General features: G+C 38.8%; 2 protein-coding genes and 1 pseudogene across 5 annotated transcripts; all 3 read left to right on the plus strand.

The window, feature by feature from the left end:
• The first annotated feature begins 376 nt into the window (after positions 1-376).
• On the plus strand, positions 377-8,306 carry arhgef3l (Rho guanine nucleotide exchange factor (GEF) 3, like). 2 transcript variants are annotated; one of them, XM_036008574.1, is made up of 13 exons: positions 377-607; positions 988-1,022; positions 1,137-1,187; positions 1,764-1,820; positions 2,007-2,114; positions 2,200-2,358; positions 3,045-3,107; positions 3,250-3,346; positions 4,151-4,227; positions 4,475-4,732; positions 6,631-6,801; positions 7,195-7,387; positions 7,798-8,306. In XM_036008574.1, the coding sequence occupies exons 1-13, from the start codon at positions 565-567 to the stop codon at positions 8,043-8,045; spliced, it is 1,560 nt and encodes a 519-aa protein (XP_035864467.1). In that variant the 5' UTR covers positions 377-564; the 3' UTR covers positions 8,046-8,306. The 2 variants fall into 2 exon arrangements, with proteins under 2 accessions (XP_035864467.1, XP_031172741.1); XM_031316881.2 differs by having other exon boundaries at positions 399-602; positions 974-1,022.
• Positions 8,307-8,343: 37 nt separating this feature from the next.
• usp21 (ubiquitin specific peptidase 21) lies at positions 8,344-13,086 on the plus strand. Of its 3 annotated transcripts, XM_031316882.2 has the most exons (12): positions 8,344-8,598; positions 9,217-9,412; positions 9,821-9,877; positions 9,978-10,095; positions 10,171-10,285; positions 10,530-10,649; positions 10,745-10,809; positions 10,900-11,087; positions 11,685-11,763; positions 11,858-11,965; positions 12,318-12,432; positions 12,603-13,086. In XM_031316882.2, the coding sequence occupies exons 2-12, from the start codon at positions 9,257-9,259 to the stop codon at positions 12,694-12,696; spliced, it is 1,215 nt and encodes a 404-aa protein (XP_031172742.1). In that variant the 5' UTR covers positions 8,344-8,598; positions 9,217-9,256; the 3' UTR covers positions 12,697-13,086. The 3 variants fall into 3 exon arrangements, with proteins under 3 accessions (XP_031172742.1, XP_035864471.1, XP_035864472.1); XM_036008578.1 differs by having other exon boundaries at positions 9,978-10,285; XM_036008579.1 differs by lacking the exon at positions 8,344-8,598 and having other exon boundaries at positions 9,035-9,412; positions 9,978-10,285.
• A 749-nt stretch (positions 13,087-13,835) lies between these two features.
• Positions 13,836-18,093, plus strand: LOC116062237 (annotated as a pseudogene).
• Positions 18,094-18,272: the final 179 nt, after the last annotated feature.

Below are 18,272 nucleotides of genomic sequence, written 5' to 3' on the forward strand. Positions count from 1 at the left end.
ACTTTTTTTTTTTTATCTGTCTGACGTGCTTCTGCCTCTTTCATCAGAAGTTTCTTTCTAGAACATATCCGGGAAGCACAGCTTAAATCAGCTAAACGCCTACCTGTGAATTTACCATAACATTTTTTTTCATTGCAGAGTATGCAAGAAATTCAGTCCTAGGTGACCTTGCAAAAGTATTTGGTTACCTTGTTGAAAAGGACACTTCATGATTAATTTGCTGTCATAAATGTACTCTCACTTCCTCTTCTCACAACATTTTAATTAATTCAGTCTTGATCTACAAAGTGGTGTTAAAGTTCGATCTGTTAGTTGGTGTGATAGGTTTGAACGAGTCGAGTTTTAAACCCTCCTCTGAGAGCGGATACGTGAGTGTGCAACCCTAAAGGATGTGGTCTGGTGTGAGATGAGGAAGGAGTGCACTGAACTCTGACAAGCTCCATGCAAACAACTCGCTGTATGTTAACTGAAACGGAGAAAAGACTACTGTGAATTTGGATTTCAACCCTTTTATTTTGAGAATGTGTAATGTTTCTGTAAAGATGCATTGAAGACAAAGAAAAAATGGACGTGGAGGAGACTGGTGAAACAAGGACTTTCTGGTATGGTAACTTACTTTCATTACGTTTTTCTACCTTGGGGTGCCACCTACTGTATATTAATGCTGAAATCAGGCTGGGGCGAGGTTCAAAATCTAACAGGGTAGTATACTTAAATATGTAGGAGACAAATGGTATTTAAAGTTGGTACACATGTGGCTTAATGGTAAAGCTTAACCATTACTGTTCAGTACTCTGTCTTTACCTTTCTGTAAATAATGTACTTTTATATAAATTGAGGCACAAATCTGTTAAATGAGTCATGAAGGCACATGCAACTAGGATCCTTTCAGCTACTCAGGGCGTTGTGTTTTGTGTTTCTAAGATGTACGTCAAGTAAAATAACAACTGTCTTTGGTTTTTGCCCTGTTTAGGTCTGCAGCGCAAGGAGAGACACAGTCCATCCCCTGTGACCATGCTGGGGTTAGTCACCCAATCTACCTTATTTCTTACACCTCAATTTTCTCATCTAAAACCTACATGGGCACTCTCTTAAAAACCAAGAAACTCACTGTCTTGTAAATTTCTTCTTTTTAGAAGAAGAGAAAACAAGACCCGGCCCCTGAACCTGTTATCAGAATCATAGAGGTGAGTGATATCTGACATGCACCATTAAAACCCTGTGTTCCAGTGCCTCTTCTTTATCTTCAAGTCTCTCTCTGTGTCTCTCTTTGTGTGTCTCTGTAACTAGCGGAAGTTAGTCAACCTTACCTTTGTGACCACAGTGCTGAGTGCAGAGCTGACGAGAGATGTGAACATCATGTTTAGCTGTGCAGCCACAAGCTCATTGAATACACAAACCTCTAAATGTTGTTTTAATATCAGTCACATCCTGCCACATTTTCCACTTTTCGAGTTTACTTGTTTTGCTGGCATCTTTGTCACATGTATCATAAACGCATACATTTTTACTGCAGGTATTTAAATACATCTCACTCTGATACTGCACAGACTATACAGCTGATGTGGTTAGTGTGGCACAAAACAGGCAGACATCTTGTATTTTACTACAGAGGCACAGTTTCAAGCTTTCTTCCTCTTTGAAAGAGTCACACAGGAAATGAGAGATCAGCACCATGCAACATCTCACCCCTCTCGACATTTCTCTTTCTCAAGTTTACTTCAAGCTTATTCTGTTGTGTGTGACCTGTTGTGTTTTATCAGGATGAAGAGGAAGATGAGGAGGCTGAGATGATGTCTGACCACATGAGGAATTCAGAGGTGAGGTGTTCCTCTTTTGCAAGTACCAGATGTGCATTCAGTTGTTTTAAAGTCTTCTAATGTACCGCCAGTAATAGTTGGATGAATGACCCACCCTGATAAGCTTGAGGACCATTTTATTCAAACGTGTCAAAGCTGGATTCTTACCTTTTTTTTTTTTTTTTTTAAATGTTGATTTCTTTCTAGGAGCCCAGTAATAAAAGGGTCAAACCTGTGGTTAAGTCCAACAGCCTAACAGGTGTCATAACCCCGGTGAAGACCCCTGCTCTGAAACGCATTGGACAGTCCATTTCGGTAACAAGTCACAAACACACTGACACACCTGTTGTTATGCAAAATGAATAGGTAACAAACTTCTACCACTCTGCTATTTTCACAGCGGTCCATTAGTTTCCGCACAGAGGCTCGACCTTTGCCCCCGGCTCCCCTGCGCTCTCGCACGAAGGCCTCGTCGTTTCCACGCCGGCGCAACAGCCAATGTTGGAGTGACACTGTGGAGAGTCATGACCTCACTGCAAAGGAGATCAAAAGACAGGAGGTGTGAGGGGCAGCATGCTTAAGTTTAGTTCAGCTGCAGGGACTAAACTTTCTGCAGGGTTATTTTAGGGCTGGGCAATATATCGATATTATATCGATATACTGTATGAGGCTAGATGTCGTCAAAAATTTTCAATATCGCTATATGACGTGTTGTCTTTTCCTGGTTTTATAGGCAACATTACAGTAAAGTGATGTCATTTTCTGAACTTACCAGACTGTTGTAGCTGTTCTTTTATTTGCCATTACCCACTTAGTGATTATATCCACGTTATTGATGATTAGTTATAAAATATCTCATTGTGTCAATATTTTGTAAAAGCGCCAACAGTCAACCCTACAATATTGCCGCAATATCAATGTATTTGGTCAAAATTATTGTGATATTTGATTTCTCTATATCTCCCCGCTCTAGGTTATTTAATATTATGCAATGTTTTTTGGAGGGTATGTGGGTCAAGCTGTGGGGCTGTGGTTGAAGTGTGACTAGTGGCTACTCTTTACATCTGTGACACTGCACAGGGATTTTGAAAGAGGATGTGAGCTGGCACTCAAGGCTCAACTTCCTTTATTGAACAATCAGCTGTGAGAGCTCATGCTGTCTGTCTCTGTGGATTTCACATTGTATCCAGGCGTGTGTTTGCATGTGCTTGTATCCACATGTCGGTGTGCATGTGTTTTCTGCAGGTGATCTATGAGCTGACTCAGGGTGAGAAACAACTCATTGAGGACCTCAGTCTGGTCAAGAAGGTACTTGTCGACTAAAACAATAGCATTTGACCTCTATTACTTTATATCAGAACCATTTTGCTGATTTGAGCTTCTCACACGTGTTTTGGTACTGCATACATTCTTTCCTTACCTTTGCCTCCTGGTCTCTGTGTGCTACCAGGTGTACTATGAGCCCATGCTGAAGTTGGACATCCTGACAGAGAGTGAGCTCGGACAGATCTTTGGTACACTGGACTCTCTCATTCCTCTCCATCAAGGTAAACCATCTCTCTGCAATGCACACTCGCCCATTTGTTTAGACTCGCTTTTGTCTCATGTTTCTAACTTTGGGTTTTTAAGTCTTTAACCCTCTGAGGTCTAAGGGCATTTAACATTTCTTCTTAAATTCACCTTTTAAGTGTATTTGCATATAACTGATCCCCGTGTGTTTCATAGCAAAATGTTCATTTTCTGTTTGGATCTTACTGTTTTTTAACAATATTTATCATGTGAAGCACTTTGTGACATTGTCTGTTAAAGGTGCTATATCAAATAAACTTATTATTATTATTATTATTATTATTATTATTATCAACCTCCTCATTTCCTAATCATGTATAAGGTCATTATGGCTGAGTGGAAAGTAAAACATCATTTGTCGACTTTCATTGTTTCACAGTGTTCTGTCCAAATTAACGATTCCAAGTAAATTCAATTTTGGTCAAATTCAACTGTCATATTGAAGGTTTTGCGATACATATATGATGGGTTTTCTTTGATAAGATGCATAACAGTGGACCACCACTGCATTAAACATCAATTATCACAATATATATGCATCTTCCCTGGAACTATGACCTGGATGACTGATTTTAACTGTGTTGTTCAGCCCCAAAATCAAGAATGGAAAGCCATTCAGGGAGAGTGTGAATTTATTGACTTGTGGTTGCATGTTATAACTGAGTGAGAGTTTGCTGAGTGTGATGTTCATCTGTCTCTGAGCTGTAGTAACCCAGGCATTCAGTCGGAAAAAATCTATACGACTTCAACAGTACGAGTGTTCTATCTTTATTTTATACCAGATCTTCTGTATCGTCTTGAGCGGCTGAGGGGATTAGAGAAGACAGTCGGAGAGGTGGGGCCTACTCTGATGAACTGGGTGAGTATTTCCATGGAAACCAATGACTGAGAGAGAAGAAGAGAAAATGGCACAACCCACCTTCACTTTCTCCAGTTCCTGTTTTTACTCGATTATGTTCCTCTCCACACCACAGTCACTGAGCTCAGTCTGTGTGCATCTCTGCTTCTTTTTTTTAATGTAATCTTCATTTTATCGGGCAGTCTCAGGACACCTGATTAACTGACTACACATTTCTCCTTTACTCCTCCAATCTCCCTGTCTGCAGTTTCCTTGCCTGGAGGCCTATGTTACATACTGCTGTAACCAGGTGTGTGCCAAAGCGTTACTGGACCAGAAAAAGAACGAGAAAAAAGTTGAGCACTTCCTGCGCTTGTGTCAGGAGTCTTCGTTTAGTAGGAAACTGGACCTGTGGAACTTCCTGGATCTCCCTCGGAGCCGTTTGGTCAAATACCCCCTCCTGTTGAAAGAGATACAGAAGTGCACGCCTCCAGATCACCCGGATGAGGACACATTGTCTGATGCTGTAAGTTGGTGTCCTACACATTCTTTAGGGGTGTGCAAAAACATTGATTCACATTCGAATCGCGATTCAAGCTCTACCGATTCAAAATCAATTCATAGAATTCCAAAAATCAATTCATATTTTTTTTTAATTTTTTTAGTTGTATGTCTACTGTAATCGCATGGGAAAAGTAATTACATTTACATACTGTGAATAGTTTTTTTTAATCGAGAATCGTTTTTGAATTGAAAATCGATACTGAATCAAATCGTGACATTTTCTGAATCGTGCAGCGCTAACATTCATGTTCATGCTTTTTTTAGAAGGTTCTGAATGATTTCCACATTGGCAGTTAATACAAGATGTGTGCTGCTTTAGATGCTAAATGTTTCCTTAACACTTTATAATAATCATCACTAATGCATGGTAAATGAATAGTTGATTAAACTTAAGTTAATAGTGATTTTACTGTTAACAAACAATGAAATGAGAACTAATAATGCTTACTAATTATTAGTAATGCTATCATTTATTTTAACAGTTTATTGTTGTTCACATCATAACATTTTATATATATTGTATAAAGTATTTGTTCATGATTACCAAATCATTTTTAACTAAAGAGGATTATATTACCTTGTTTATGGTTAATCAATACTTTGCAAAGCATCTATAAACATGATTTAGATAGATATTATCAGTGCACAAATAGTAAAATAATCATCTCTTTTACAGATCAGCAAAAAAATATTTAATTGGGCCAAATAATGTTACTTGATGCTTTATAAGTATTATCTATGTACATTTTTAAACTAATTATTGGATAAACTAATAATACATTAACATAAACTATAACATTACTGATAATTAACATTGTAAATCCTCATTTCATTTTCTAACAGACAAATAACTATTAACTAAAGTTTAATTAACTATTAATTTACAATGTATTAATAATGGTTTTTATACAGTGTTAGTAATGTTTCATACACAATAAGCCTCTAATTAGGTATTACTACTCATTTAATTATTTTCACAATCTTATAGGTGGTCAGATGTTTTTTCTTAGTTGCATTAAAATTAGCCGCTCTGGATTATAACGCACTAATCCAAATTATTAAAACGCAGTACTGTTCAAATATCCATCAGTACAAAAGAAATATTGGACATTTAAGGCTTTGTTAGTTGTATAGGTTTTAGGCTTTTCTTTGCTTATTATGAAATCCATCAGACTGCAAGTGTGAGAAGTCCAGACATTTGGCTTTAAAGTGCTCATATTGTGCTGTTTGGCTTTTCCCCTTTCCTTTATTGTTATATATCTATATTATATATCTTTTTGTGCACATTATAGGTTTACAAAGTGAAAAAAGCCCAAAGCCCAAAAAAGAGCTGCAGCATGTGCAGTACAATAAAAATATGGTGTTTTCTGAAAATTAAACCACATAAACCTATTCTGGTACAACCTCTAAATACAATTATGAACCTGAAAAGTAGCATAATATAAGCACTTTAAGATCTAAACTACTGTGCACATTTGCGCCTCCAAATGGCAGCAAGAGAAAATCGTTTTTTGAAACATCCTGTGATGTGACATGTTCAGCAGTTCAGCTGGTCTGCAATGACTTTATACTAAAGAAGACTTGAGGAATGATAAATAGAAAATAAGTTCAGGAGACAGTTTTGCATTTGACATGCCTGTAGTCTTTTACTGTGGTCATTAAAGGTTAACACATGAAACAGGATGCCATCATAGTAAACATATGACATATGTTTGTTTACCTATTGCTTTAATATATAGTATGAGTCGTATTCTATTCAGAACCCAACCAAGATCTCACACACTGTTTTTATCACCAAAATGACAGATAAAATACATTGTACATACATTATTTTGTGTAAGACTACTTTGTTCTGTTCAGTTGGAGCTGATCCATAGCATTGTGACGGAGGTGAACAAGAAGACAGGAGAGGCAGAGTGTCAATTCTACAGGCGGGGTCTCACCTACCTCGAAGAGAGTCAGAGACTACCAGAGATCCAGCTGTCCCGCTTCCTCTACTGCCACGGAGAACTCAAGAACACCAAGGGCCAGGTAGCGGCTCTCTGTTTTTATGTTTAACTACTCTAAGGTTCCTTTGATTGACCTTTGGTTGTTGTTTTGTTTGTATCTTAACTGAAAAAGGTCCTCCAAGACAGGGTGGATCCATATACTTACAGACCTTTGCTCCTCTCTGCAAAAGTGTCGATTTTGATCTTTATATTAGCCCTGTGTGACCCTTTATTTTGAAACTGTATGTGTAACTTTGTATGATCTTGTGTTGTAACCCTGCCAAAGATGTTACCCGTAATGTCTGAATAATGGATGATTTTTTACTTAAATGTATTTTGTGCGTGTGTGTGTGTGTGTGCGTGTGCGTGTGCGTGTGCGTGTGCGTGTGCGTGTGCGTGTGCGTGTGTGTGTGTGTGCGCGCGCGTCCTCCGTCAGCGGCTGCATGTATTCCTGTTTGAGCTGGCTTTGGTGCTGACCAGGCCGGGGGAGGACAGAGACGGAGGCCAGCTGTTCAATGTGTACAGACAGCCTCTGCCCAACGACTTGATAAATCTGGAGGAGATCCCAGATGGGGAGGCTGGTGGAGGGGGCACCTTCAGGGGAGCCTTCACTGGAGGAAATGATAAAGGTAACGTGCATACAGCATCATTATAAATCAATTAATTGATATTAATAACAAAAGGTCTAAATTTAGATGCTTTAACCAGCAAACGGTTGGTATCCTTAATAAATGACTGGCCCGATAAAAAAATAAAATACTTCACGATTAATGTTGTGTCAATTGACTAAATGATCAACTGTTTCAGCACTACAGTAATGTGTAACAGGTGTGAATTTCTTACATAGTATACTTTTTTCAGGTTTATTTATATCTTTTATTTCATGTTTGCCAGATAAAGAAGGGTTTAATTTAGGCTACAACTAAGCCCATAGAATGAGAGAAAGCCATGCCACTCCACCCCATTAGTTAATGTGAAACCTACCACCTTGATTCCATTCAATTTCCTTCCTCCTCCTCTCTGTCCCTCCATCTCCCAGTGAAGAATTGTTTCCGTGTGAGCAGCAGAGGGCGCTCCAAAGCTCACCCATACAGCCTGCAAGCCAACGACTCCTTCAGCAAGCAGCAGTGGATCACTTGTCTGCGCCAAGCGATTGTCCGGTCACGAGATAGAAGCGCTCACACCATCCAGTCGCAGCTCTCCCCTCTCCCTGATCCCGCCCTGTATCACATAGCCGATCTCAGCCTCAGCTCGGACACAGAAATGGCAGACAATACCAGTCGCTGACTGATGATCTCAGAAGGCCTGGGGAGTGTCTATGGATCTGTACATTCACATTGGAGAGAATAAAATATGGACTGTGAAAAGATGATTGTGCTTAGATACACGTAGAATTTCCTACATGGATTTAGTCTTTTGCTGCATTTGCTGATGGATTGTATGATTCTGGTGATGTTATCTGTACAGCTTGAGAACAGTATTACTGAATGTGAATTTACAGTGTAAAATGTTTTTTTGGTTTTTTTAATAAACTGACACTTAAAAGTTTTTTTGAGCTACTCAGAGTACACAAAGACAAGTCTAAGTATAGCCAACAAGATCCACAAATAAAAGATTAGTGATGATTATCCTCCCTCTCTCCCTCTCTCTCTCTCCCCCCCTCTTTCTCTCTCTCTCTGACACCGCTGAGGGTAGGGGAGAGAGGTAGACTTTCAGTTCTAGCCTACAGTCACACAGTGAAACAGTAGACGTCCCCTTATGCATTTTTAACAGCTCAGCAGGTGATGGGAACAGTTTGGTTGGGACAGTTTGTCCACAGATAGAGTGACCAAGTGATCAGGTGAGTCCAAACTGCTCTGTTTATTTTAATGCTACACTATTTGTCAGGAATTATTTGCAAACTAACTTTGTTTGCAAGATTTTACTCTTTACCTGCACAAAACCGCAATGAGAGTGTCATTTTGGCTTTGATAACGTCTCAGAACATACCTTGGTTGTGAGATTCTGCATATTCTGTTTCATAGGTTATATACTTAACCCTTTAGTCAATGAGCACTTAAGGGTGAGGTCTCCAGAAATCATCTTTTTTTGTAAATATGTGTCCTGAAGCTGATATGTTAATATCTGGATTTATTGAGGTCTGTCAGACCTTGACTTGTCCTGGGTGCTGTAATTACGAGAGGGAATTGTGAGCCAAGGTAGATCACATGGATCTTAAAGGATTTACCTTAAAGGGATGCTCATTGGCAAATCAATCCTGTTCTTTTCGTCTCAGCTGGGAATGACATCCCTTGTCATTTGCTTGGACAAAAGAGGACTCTTTTTTACTACCACCACATTCTGCTCACCTTTGACACTGCATGTGAAAAAAAAAAAACTGAGGTGGTGCAATTTTCACAGTTTAAGGTGCAAACCGCTTGCCTTTCATTTCTTTGGGAAGCCCTTCTATCTGTCTCAGGTGAAGTGGTCGAAATTCTGAGGTGTACCAGTAAAATAGGATGCCCGGAGCCAGTGGCGTCAACATTGAGGGCTCTTGTGAGGCCCTGTGCCGAACCCTGGTCTCCCAGAACGGGCTCCAGAGAGAGACAGCCGACATCTCCCAGTCTGTCCTCTACACCTCACTGATGGGCCTGCTTCTGGTTGCCGACAACGAGGTGTGCAGAACACAACATCCTATAAGCCTTTTAATTTATGCTCAAACTTTCTAGGCTTTTCAAAGATTGTGTAATGTAGAGTACACCCCAACACACATGTTTAAGCACCTGTCAGCACTCCTTGGTCTTTAATAGGATGAATGCTTCAGGCTGACCTCCATTTTGCCTTTCTTTTACACTAATGGGATAAGAAGGCTAAATCTGTCCTTCCAATGCTGCCTGTACACACACTGTAACGGCGGTGTTAAGTCAGAGAGAACATGTAACATGTCGTAGAGACACAGCCAGGGGTCATATAGGGCACACATGCAGTGAACCATGTTTATACAAATTAAAATAGGCTGTATTCTTGTAGATAGAGTTTGGGTCAATAGCTTCCTGCTTTTAAGTGTTGTCTTTATTTTCCAGAAAAAGCAGCTCACCGTAGGAAGTGGAAGGGTTGGCCTTAGAAACATAGGAAACACAGTAAGTGTTAAAGGATACTTTAAGAAAAGTCCTTTAAAATAATATTAATTTCCATAAACATGCTCACTTTCCTCATATACATACTTTGTCCCCAACTTAGTGTTTCCTAAACGCAGTAGTCCAATGTTTGTCTCACACACGTGGCCTACGGGACTACAGCCTCCTCATGTCCTACAGGGATGAGAAGTTCTCCAAAGAGGAGGCTAAGCTCATGGAAGGTATGTTCCTGCTATTCCCTTCTCTTGCTATTCTGTTTTCATCTTTTCTCATTGCTCGCTGTCTTCTTGTGCTAGCTTTCTCTCAGGTGCTGTCAGGACTTTGGGTCGTAAATGAAGGGGACACAGTTGTAAATCCACGTCAGTTTTACAATATATTTAAAGAAGCAGTGCCTTACTTCAGTGGATACAGGTGAGAATAGATAACATTTCTCTTTCCCTCAAGGTTAACTGCATCTTTCCATGAGACTAGAATGCAGTGCAACACGATATCTACTTCTATATCAGCACAACTGTTTCAAGGACAAGAGAGGAACTGTATATCAATTCATTTTCCACTTTGCCATGAGTTGTATAGATTGGTTTTGAAGGTGAGACTTGTACAGAAATAGCTGCCTGGAACAGTGACATTAAGGAAGTCTCTGTGTTTAACCCAGTCAACAGGATGCGCAGGAGTTCCTCAGGTTCCTATTGGACAAGCTGCACACAGAAATCAACCGCAGACCCTACGTTCGACGAACAGGGAAGGAGCCTGTACAAAAATTTGCCAGATTTCGGTGTGTGTGTGTGTTTCTGTGGAAAAGATTCTGTCCTTGAAACTTTGATGTCCTTGGTGTGACCACATCTCTCTTTCCCTCATCTCCTCCCTTAGGATTTCGGAAGAGGCAGCTGCCATGTGGAAGAAGCACTTAGAGAGAGATGACAGCAGAATAGTAGGTGAGGAGAGCAATCCAGTCATGGTGACTCACCAGCATTATAGCATAAATGAAGGCAACCCACTGATGATTCCTTCCACCCTCCTCCCAGACCTGTTCTCAGGCCAGCTGAGGAGCTCGCTGCATTGCTCAGTGTGCTCCCACTACTCCAACACATTCGATGTGTTCTGCGATCTGTCGCTGCCCATCCCCAAGAGAAGCTCTGCTGGGCAGGTCACGCTGAGGGAGTGCCTGGAGCTCTTCTCTCAGGAGGAGAAACTGGACAAGGAGAATTCACCAGTAAGTTAACACAGAGTGCAAAACATGGACATTAATGCGTCTCTAACTTTGGGATCAATGACACGCACTCTGTGAGCTAGGAATGGTTTAGTACAAAACAGAAGTTTTTATCCATCTGTAACCCATACTTTTATTCATTTGACTCATTTAAATAAAAAAAAAAAAAACTTTTAGTTTTTATTTATTTGTCCGCACAATTTAAAATTCATGGTAAAATAAACAAAATAAAATACACCTTTACTGATCCCCAGCGGGGAAATTCGGTTGTTGCAGGAGTACAATAAAAACAACAAAAGATAAGTATAGAAAGTAACAGAAATAAATAATAAGAGGTACAAAAATGTAAAATAGAGTACAGTAATAGAGCATAGAGCATCAGTAGATAAAAAAATGCAATAAAATATAATCATAAACATCAGACAATGCAAGACAACACAAACGCAAATAACAACAATGGCAGATAAAACCTTCAATACTCCAGCTGTTTTTTTTTTAATTAACTTTTTTGTACTAGTTAGTAACCTCCAACGGATCTTGTGTATTTGCAAATGTTTAAAAAAATGTTGAGGTGTGTGTATTTGTTTGTGTGTGTTCCAGATGTGCGAGAGGTGTAACAGGCATACAGAGTGCACCAAGCGACTTTCCATCCAGAGGTTTCCCGAGGTTATTGTGATCCGTATCCTTGGCAACAACTCTTACTATTAACCGTATTAACAAGTGATGTTTTTATGTCAGAAGTTATAAAAACATCACTTAACAGTCACGATCAGATCTGAACCGCTTTACGACGTCACGGTGGTCTATCAGTAAAAGCACAGTGTATGTGTCCTTCCCAATCACTAACCTGGACCTGGGACGCTACGGGCCTGTCGACTGTGGTAACAAAACCAGACCTTTCTTTTAGTTTGTCTCATTTATTCCACCATCCATGCAATATCTCCTATTACATGCATGCTTGATTCAACCATGTGCGTTACTGTTAAATAATCTAACTTTTAAAATACAATATAATAAAACATAATGCCATTTATAATCAGCCGCTCATTCACAGCTCATGTGCTACTTTTTAATTTTATATTTTAGTCATTTTTAAATGTGACATATGAAGAGGCTTTCTTACAATAGGTAGATTATTCCATAATTCATATAAATAAATAACACACCACTGACACAACGGTAGTTCTAAAGAATAGAATAAGTGAGTCATCATATCTATGTATGTCTCCACAGGCCCAGTTCTGTATGATTTATATGCAATATGTAACCACGCTGGGACGGTAAACATGGGCCACTACACAGCCTGCTGTTCAGATGAAAATGGGTGGTGCTTCTACAATGACTCCAGGTGAGACCTGCCCTGCACCCAAATCATTTTGTTTTAATATGCAATGCCCTGCCAACAACATCATCTATTTACAAAAGTCCAACAGTGTCTGTGGGTCATTGGTATTGAGACATCTACTATATAAACCTGGAGCTGGTTCTCATGATTACTCTCCATCTACCCACCTACAGTGTGACTCCAGTCTCAGAGAACCAGCTTCAGACCAACCAAGCCTATGTGCTGTTCTACCAGCGCAGCAACAGCACCACCGCCGTCAGGAAATAGACCCGAGACTGGCTGAGCCAAGCAGCCAATCAGAGCAACTTTACCTCCAGTGTCCATAGAAACAAATAGAAGCAGCAGTGCTGTAACTCTGACATGAACAGCTCAGTCTCAATAAGCATGCCCTCAAATAAACTCTGAGGAGGAGAGAGAAGCCATGCTCACTTTAAGGAGGGCTTGATGAGGTGACCTCGCCTCCTGAGACAAGGAGATGCTTTTGAAGAGTCTCACTGAGAGAGCTGAGGCAGCTCAGACGGACTGCAGCCCTCTGTGCCCTACTTCTCAGGCAGGAGTGAGCAGTGTACTTGCACATGATGCAGAGTTCTTAATGTTAGATCATTGTAATTCATGCTTGCAATGCAACATAAACCCAGATAAACAATGGGAAAACTCTTCAGTGGAATAGAAATTAGCCAACATTTGATGACTCAATTGTGACAGACCTTTCATTTTAAAATACAGTTTTGTGAAAATGTACAGTAGGCTACTATAATTTAATGTGTAAATATCTGTAGGTTATGCTGTAGGCTACGTTTGTCTCTTTATCTTTATCCCTCCACATGGACAGTTTACCCTGAAACTTGAAAACATAACAGTGGGCTATATTTTCATCTAACTGAACTGTAATTTATATGTGTGTATATATATGTGTATATATATGTGTATATGTGTATATATATATGTGTATATGTGTATATATATGTGTATATGTGTATATATATATATATATATATATGTGTATATATATATATGTGTATATATATATATATATGTGTATATATATGTATATATGTGTATATATATATGTGTATATATATATATGTGTGTATATATATATGTGTATATATATATATATATGTGTGTATATATATATGTGTATATATATATATATATATATATATGTGTATATATATATATATATATGTGTATATATATGTATATATATATATATATATATATATATATATATATATATATATATTTACACAATTGAATGTAGCCTATTGCATTATTGATATTTAAAACGTCAATAAAAAAATCAATGAACTTTTAGTATAGATATTATTATTCATGTTACATTGTTTTATTATATATTACCAGTGACTGTTCCTCATTTGTTAATATGTATACAATAATACAATTGTAACATAGTTTAGATACATTTCCCGCAGCCTAATGACGTCCTTGTGCACATGCGTATTAGCGGTGGGCGGAGTTTTCCAGTCGGTCAGGAAGAGGAGAAAGGCGGACACAGAAACATCAAGCGGTAATCTTACTCAGTTATAGCTTTTAAACTTATTTACCGATTCTTGTTTCAGTCACAGAAGTATTACAGTAGTGCGATGAATACCTTAGTTATAATTTCAGAGGGAATACCTTGAATGACAGTAATCCAAACCACGGGAAACACCGTTAGCTTTCTTGCTAGCTAATGTTAGCTGGTTTGACAGGCCCGGAATACACTGCACAGCCTTTCAGCAGGAATGGGAACACAGCACGGAAATGTTTACACCCTCTACCTCCGAGGCAGCCTCTCTGTTTGCAAGCCGGGTCGTTTTGGTTAAGATTTATGTCGTACACCAGTATCTCTTTAATGAAACTAAAGATATAGAGAGACCGGTCTTGTCGCGTTACTAACGTTGTCTGAGCTGTTACTTCCAACGTGTTCTAATGTGCCAACCAGGGGAAACTGAAGCCTAGATTGTAATTGCACCGTTTTGGCTTAAAAGTCTTCTTCACCCTCTATGTAAATCAGTACACTATTGCTAAAATTGTGTTTGGTTGTATTATTAGTGAAGAGTAGTGACTTTGTATAACCTTGTTTAAAAGTATTGCCTTGTTTTGGACTCTTTTCCATAGATGGCTGCTATCAGGAAGAAGTTGGTGATAGTTGGGGATGGTGCATGTGGGAAGACCTGTCTGCTCATCGTCTTCAGTAAAGACCAGTTCCCAGAGGTCTATGTCCCCACTGTGTTTGAGAACTATGTGGCAGACATTGAAGTGGATGGGAAACAGGTGAGACATAAAACACTTGCTGTAAACTGAGGGTCTGGGGAGCCCAAATGGTCCTTGCAGAGACGGGGGCTCTGCAAAATTAGCAATAATACTTAATTATCCTTAGTTATTATCACATTTTCAAAGTTGTTATAATGTTTTGTTGCCTGAGTTGAAAACGTAAACCAATTAGGGCTGCTAACTAACAATTCTTTTCAATAATGATTAATCTGTCGATTATTAATTGTTTGGTTTGTAAAACTTCAGAAAATTGTGAAAAATACATAATTTCAATTAGAGCTGGGCTATTATATCAATATTGTGATATGAGACTAGATATTGTCTTAGATTTTGGATATCGTAATATGGCACAAGTGTTGTCTTTTCCTGGTTTTAAAGGCTGCATTACAGTAAAGTGATGTACTTTTCTGAACTTACCAGACTGTTGTAACTGTTCTATTATTTTCCTTTACCCACTTAGTCATTATGTCAACATTACTGATGATTAGTTATCAAAAATCTCATTGTGTAAATATTTTGTGAAAGCACCAATAGTCAACACTACAATATCGTTGTGGTATCGATATCGAGGTATTTGGTCAAAAATATCGTGATATTTGATTTTCTCCATATCGCCCAGCCCTAATTTCAATCATCATTTACTACAGCCCAAGGTGACATTATCGTTGTCTGACCAACAGCCCAAAGGCCAAAGAGAATCAATTTACTATAACGTAGGACACTGAAAAGCATCAAATTCTCACATTTGAAACCATGAAATGTTGGGAAATATTTCTTGAAAAAAATGATTAATCGATTATCAGAATAGTTGCAGGTTACTTTTATTATTATATACATTATATCAATCGACTTGAGAGTGCACGTTTTGTCCTGCAATGGTACACAACCCAAAGACATTCAGTTTACTATCATAGAATACCGCAAATATTTATATTTGAGGAAGTGGAAGAAGTGAGTCTTTGGCATTTTTGCTTTAAAATACACTTCTTTAAAATGACTGCAATTAGTCAGTTCAATAATTACTATATCTATATTTTCTGTATCTATCTTCCTATATAAAGTATAAGAATAATGTAATATGGGTCTGCTTAATCACTTACATACATTCTTAATCTTATAACTTGCTCAAATGACCCTCTTTACATATCCATCATTCATGCATCTGTCCTGACATGTAACCCTCTCTCTCTTTTCTCAGGTAGAGCTAGCACTTTGGGATACAGCAGGTCAGGAAGACTATGATAGACTGAGACCTCTCTCCTACCCCGACACTGATGTTATTCTCATGTGCTTCTCTGTAGACAGCCCTGACAGTTTAGGTATTGTCTTTGCATCATTCACACCACTATGTATCAAACCCCTTCCCATTGTGAAGGGGATATGTTACTAATTACTGCATTTTCCCCCTCGACTCACTGTAGAGAATATTCCAGAAAAGTGGACACCTGAAGTGAAACACTTCTGTCCAAATGTTCCCATCATCCTGGTGGGCAATAAAAAAGATCTGCGCAATGATGAGCACACCAGACGAGAGCTTGCCAAAATGAAACAGGTCCGTTTTTTTGTGTTCAAAATATGCTGGTAAGTGCATAAATGTTGGTATAAATGTCAACATTGAAACCTTCTCTCTGACACTTGTCTCCAGGAGCCAGTTAAATTTGAAGATGGCAAAGAGATGGCGAACCGCATCAGTGCCTACGGCTATCAAGAATGTTCTGCCAAAACCAAAGATGGTGTGAGGGAAGTCTTTGAGATGGCAACTAGGGCAGCACTGCAGGCCAAGAAACGTGGCAAGAAGTCTACCTGCCTTCTGTTATAGGCTCTGGGAGAAGAGGCAGCTTCCATTAAAATTTGACATAGGGGAGAAAATTGGGGAGGGCCCAGAAAAGTTTTGTGGATGCTCAATTTCTTATCACCTAATTATCCTCAGCAAATTAAAGCAGGACTTAAATTATTTGATAGGCCCCTACATCTTGTTCCTTGGTCTATACATTGGGTTAAGTGCCATTTTGCTCTCGCCTATCAAAAACTTTCAGATCTAGAAGTTTGTAGGGCAGGTGGTGGGGGGTGTGATTTGAAGTTGAGTAGATGTAGACGGGGTTGAAATGTGCCATGATGGGAATGAAGAGAGAAAAGGTCCTGACCAGGCCAAAGACAATAGGGACATGCGGGAAAAAAAAGACAGAAATATAAAATATGATTGAATTAAGACCATGTCTAAGTGGATTTTACACACTATCGCCTACATGTAGTGCCTTGAGAGCAGTGGTCAAAAAGAGTTAGTTGTGGGGTAGGGATTCATAACTTAGATGGGGTATTATTTTGTCATTTGTAGTGTCAACACATCACATTTGTGAATGCTTTCTCCCTGTCATTGGCTTTGCTCCTTCAGGCCCATATTCTGACTCAGGCGCTATGCATGGGTATGCCTAAACTAGATTGTATGAGATATTTTCCCATATTGAATCACTTACCTGTGTGTGTGTGTGTGTGTGTGTGTGTGTGTGTGTGTGTGTGTGTGTGTGTGCGCGCACGCGCGTGTGTGCGTGTGTGCGTGTGTACGGTGGTTTGATTTCTCCTGTGCAGGTCTGCATGCAGTGAATGTGTGTATATTTGTGTGGGTGTGTATTAACATATGTGTCTATGTACTGTATGCATGGAAAGGCCTTCTGCGTCACTGACCTAACCCCTCGTTTCCATGCCAAAGTTACCCCTAATGGCCACATTTTATGGCTCAGAAGGGTAATGGAATTAACAGCGACTCAGAGTGACATACAAACTTTTTACTTTACTGGAAGACATTGTACTATACCTAGAGGCACAATCAGGTTAAACATATGCGTTTTTAGGACCTTTTTTGTGTATACCAGAGATTCATTTGATTTATTTAATCAGTGGGTCAAATCATGAGTGGTGTAGTTGATAAATTGAATATTCTTTTAGATAGATGATAGGTTTATCTTATTACTATAATGTCCATTATGTACTGTATGTCTTACAAGGCTTTGTAAGGACATGTTAGTGATGTGTATTTCAAGTTTGCCTTTTACTCAACTCTCCCCATCCGTTCTTTAATGGTATTTTCATTATTGTACTATAACTTTTTATTGTTGACCTCTCTAATTTTCTTAGTATATTTTAATCATTTTACCTAATCCTGCTGTTATGATCAGTTTATGTCAGTTAAATGATAAATTGTAACCGTAGTATTGTTTCGTTTAGTTAATTGAAAGTAAAGCGCGGGGTGCAAGGCTGGAAGTTTTGTGGGTGGGCTTTATTTCTTTGTGGGTTTTTTTTTTTTTTGTACTGTGACATATATTAAGGTTTTTGTTTCTGGATTTTTTTTCTCCAAATAAAGCTGATAGGGTTTTCTGTTGTAAGGTATTTATGTGTTCTTTCCATTTATTCATTAATACTTACAAGGATCTCCCCTATATTTCTGGCATTAATTTACTTTTTTCCCAAATAAAAAAACTCATAACTCTTTAGAATATCTGATTCCATGATTTTATATCTGACGTATCTACACAAACGCATCAAATAGTTTACGGTTGGCCTGGCTG

The sequence above is a fragment of the Sander lucioperca genome, chromosome 12, assembly GCF_008315115.2.
Source record: "Sander lucioperca isolate FBNREF2018 chromosome 12, SLUC_FBN_1.2, whole genome shotgun sequence".
Lineage (NCBI taxonomy): Eukaryota > Metazoa > Chordata > Actinopteri > Perciformes > Percidae > Sander > Sander lucioperca.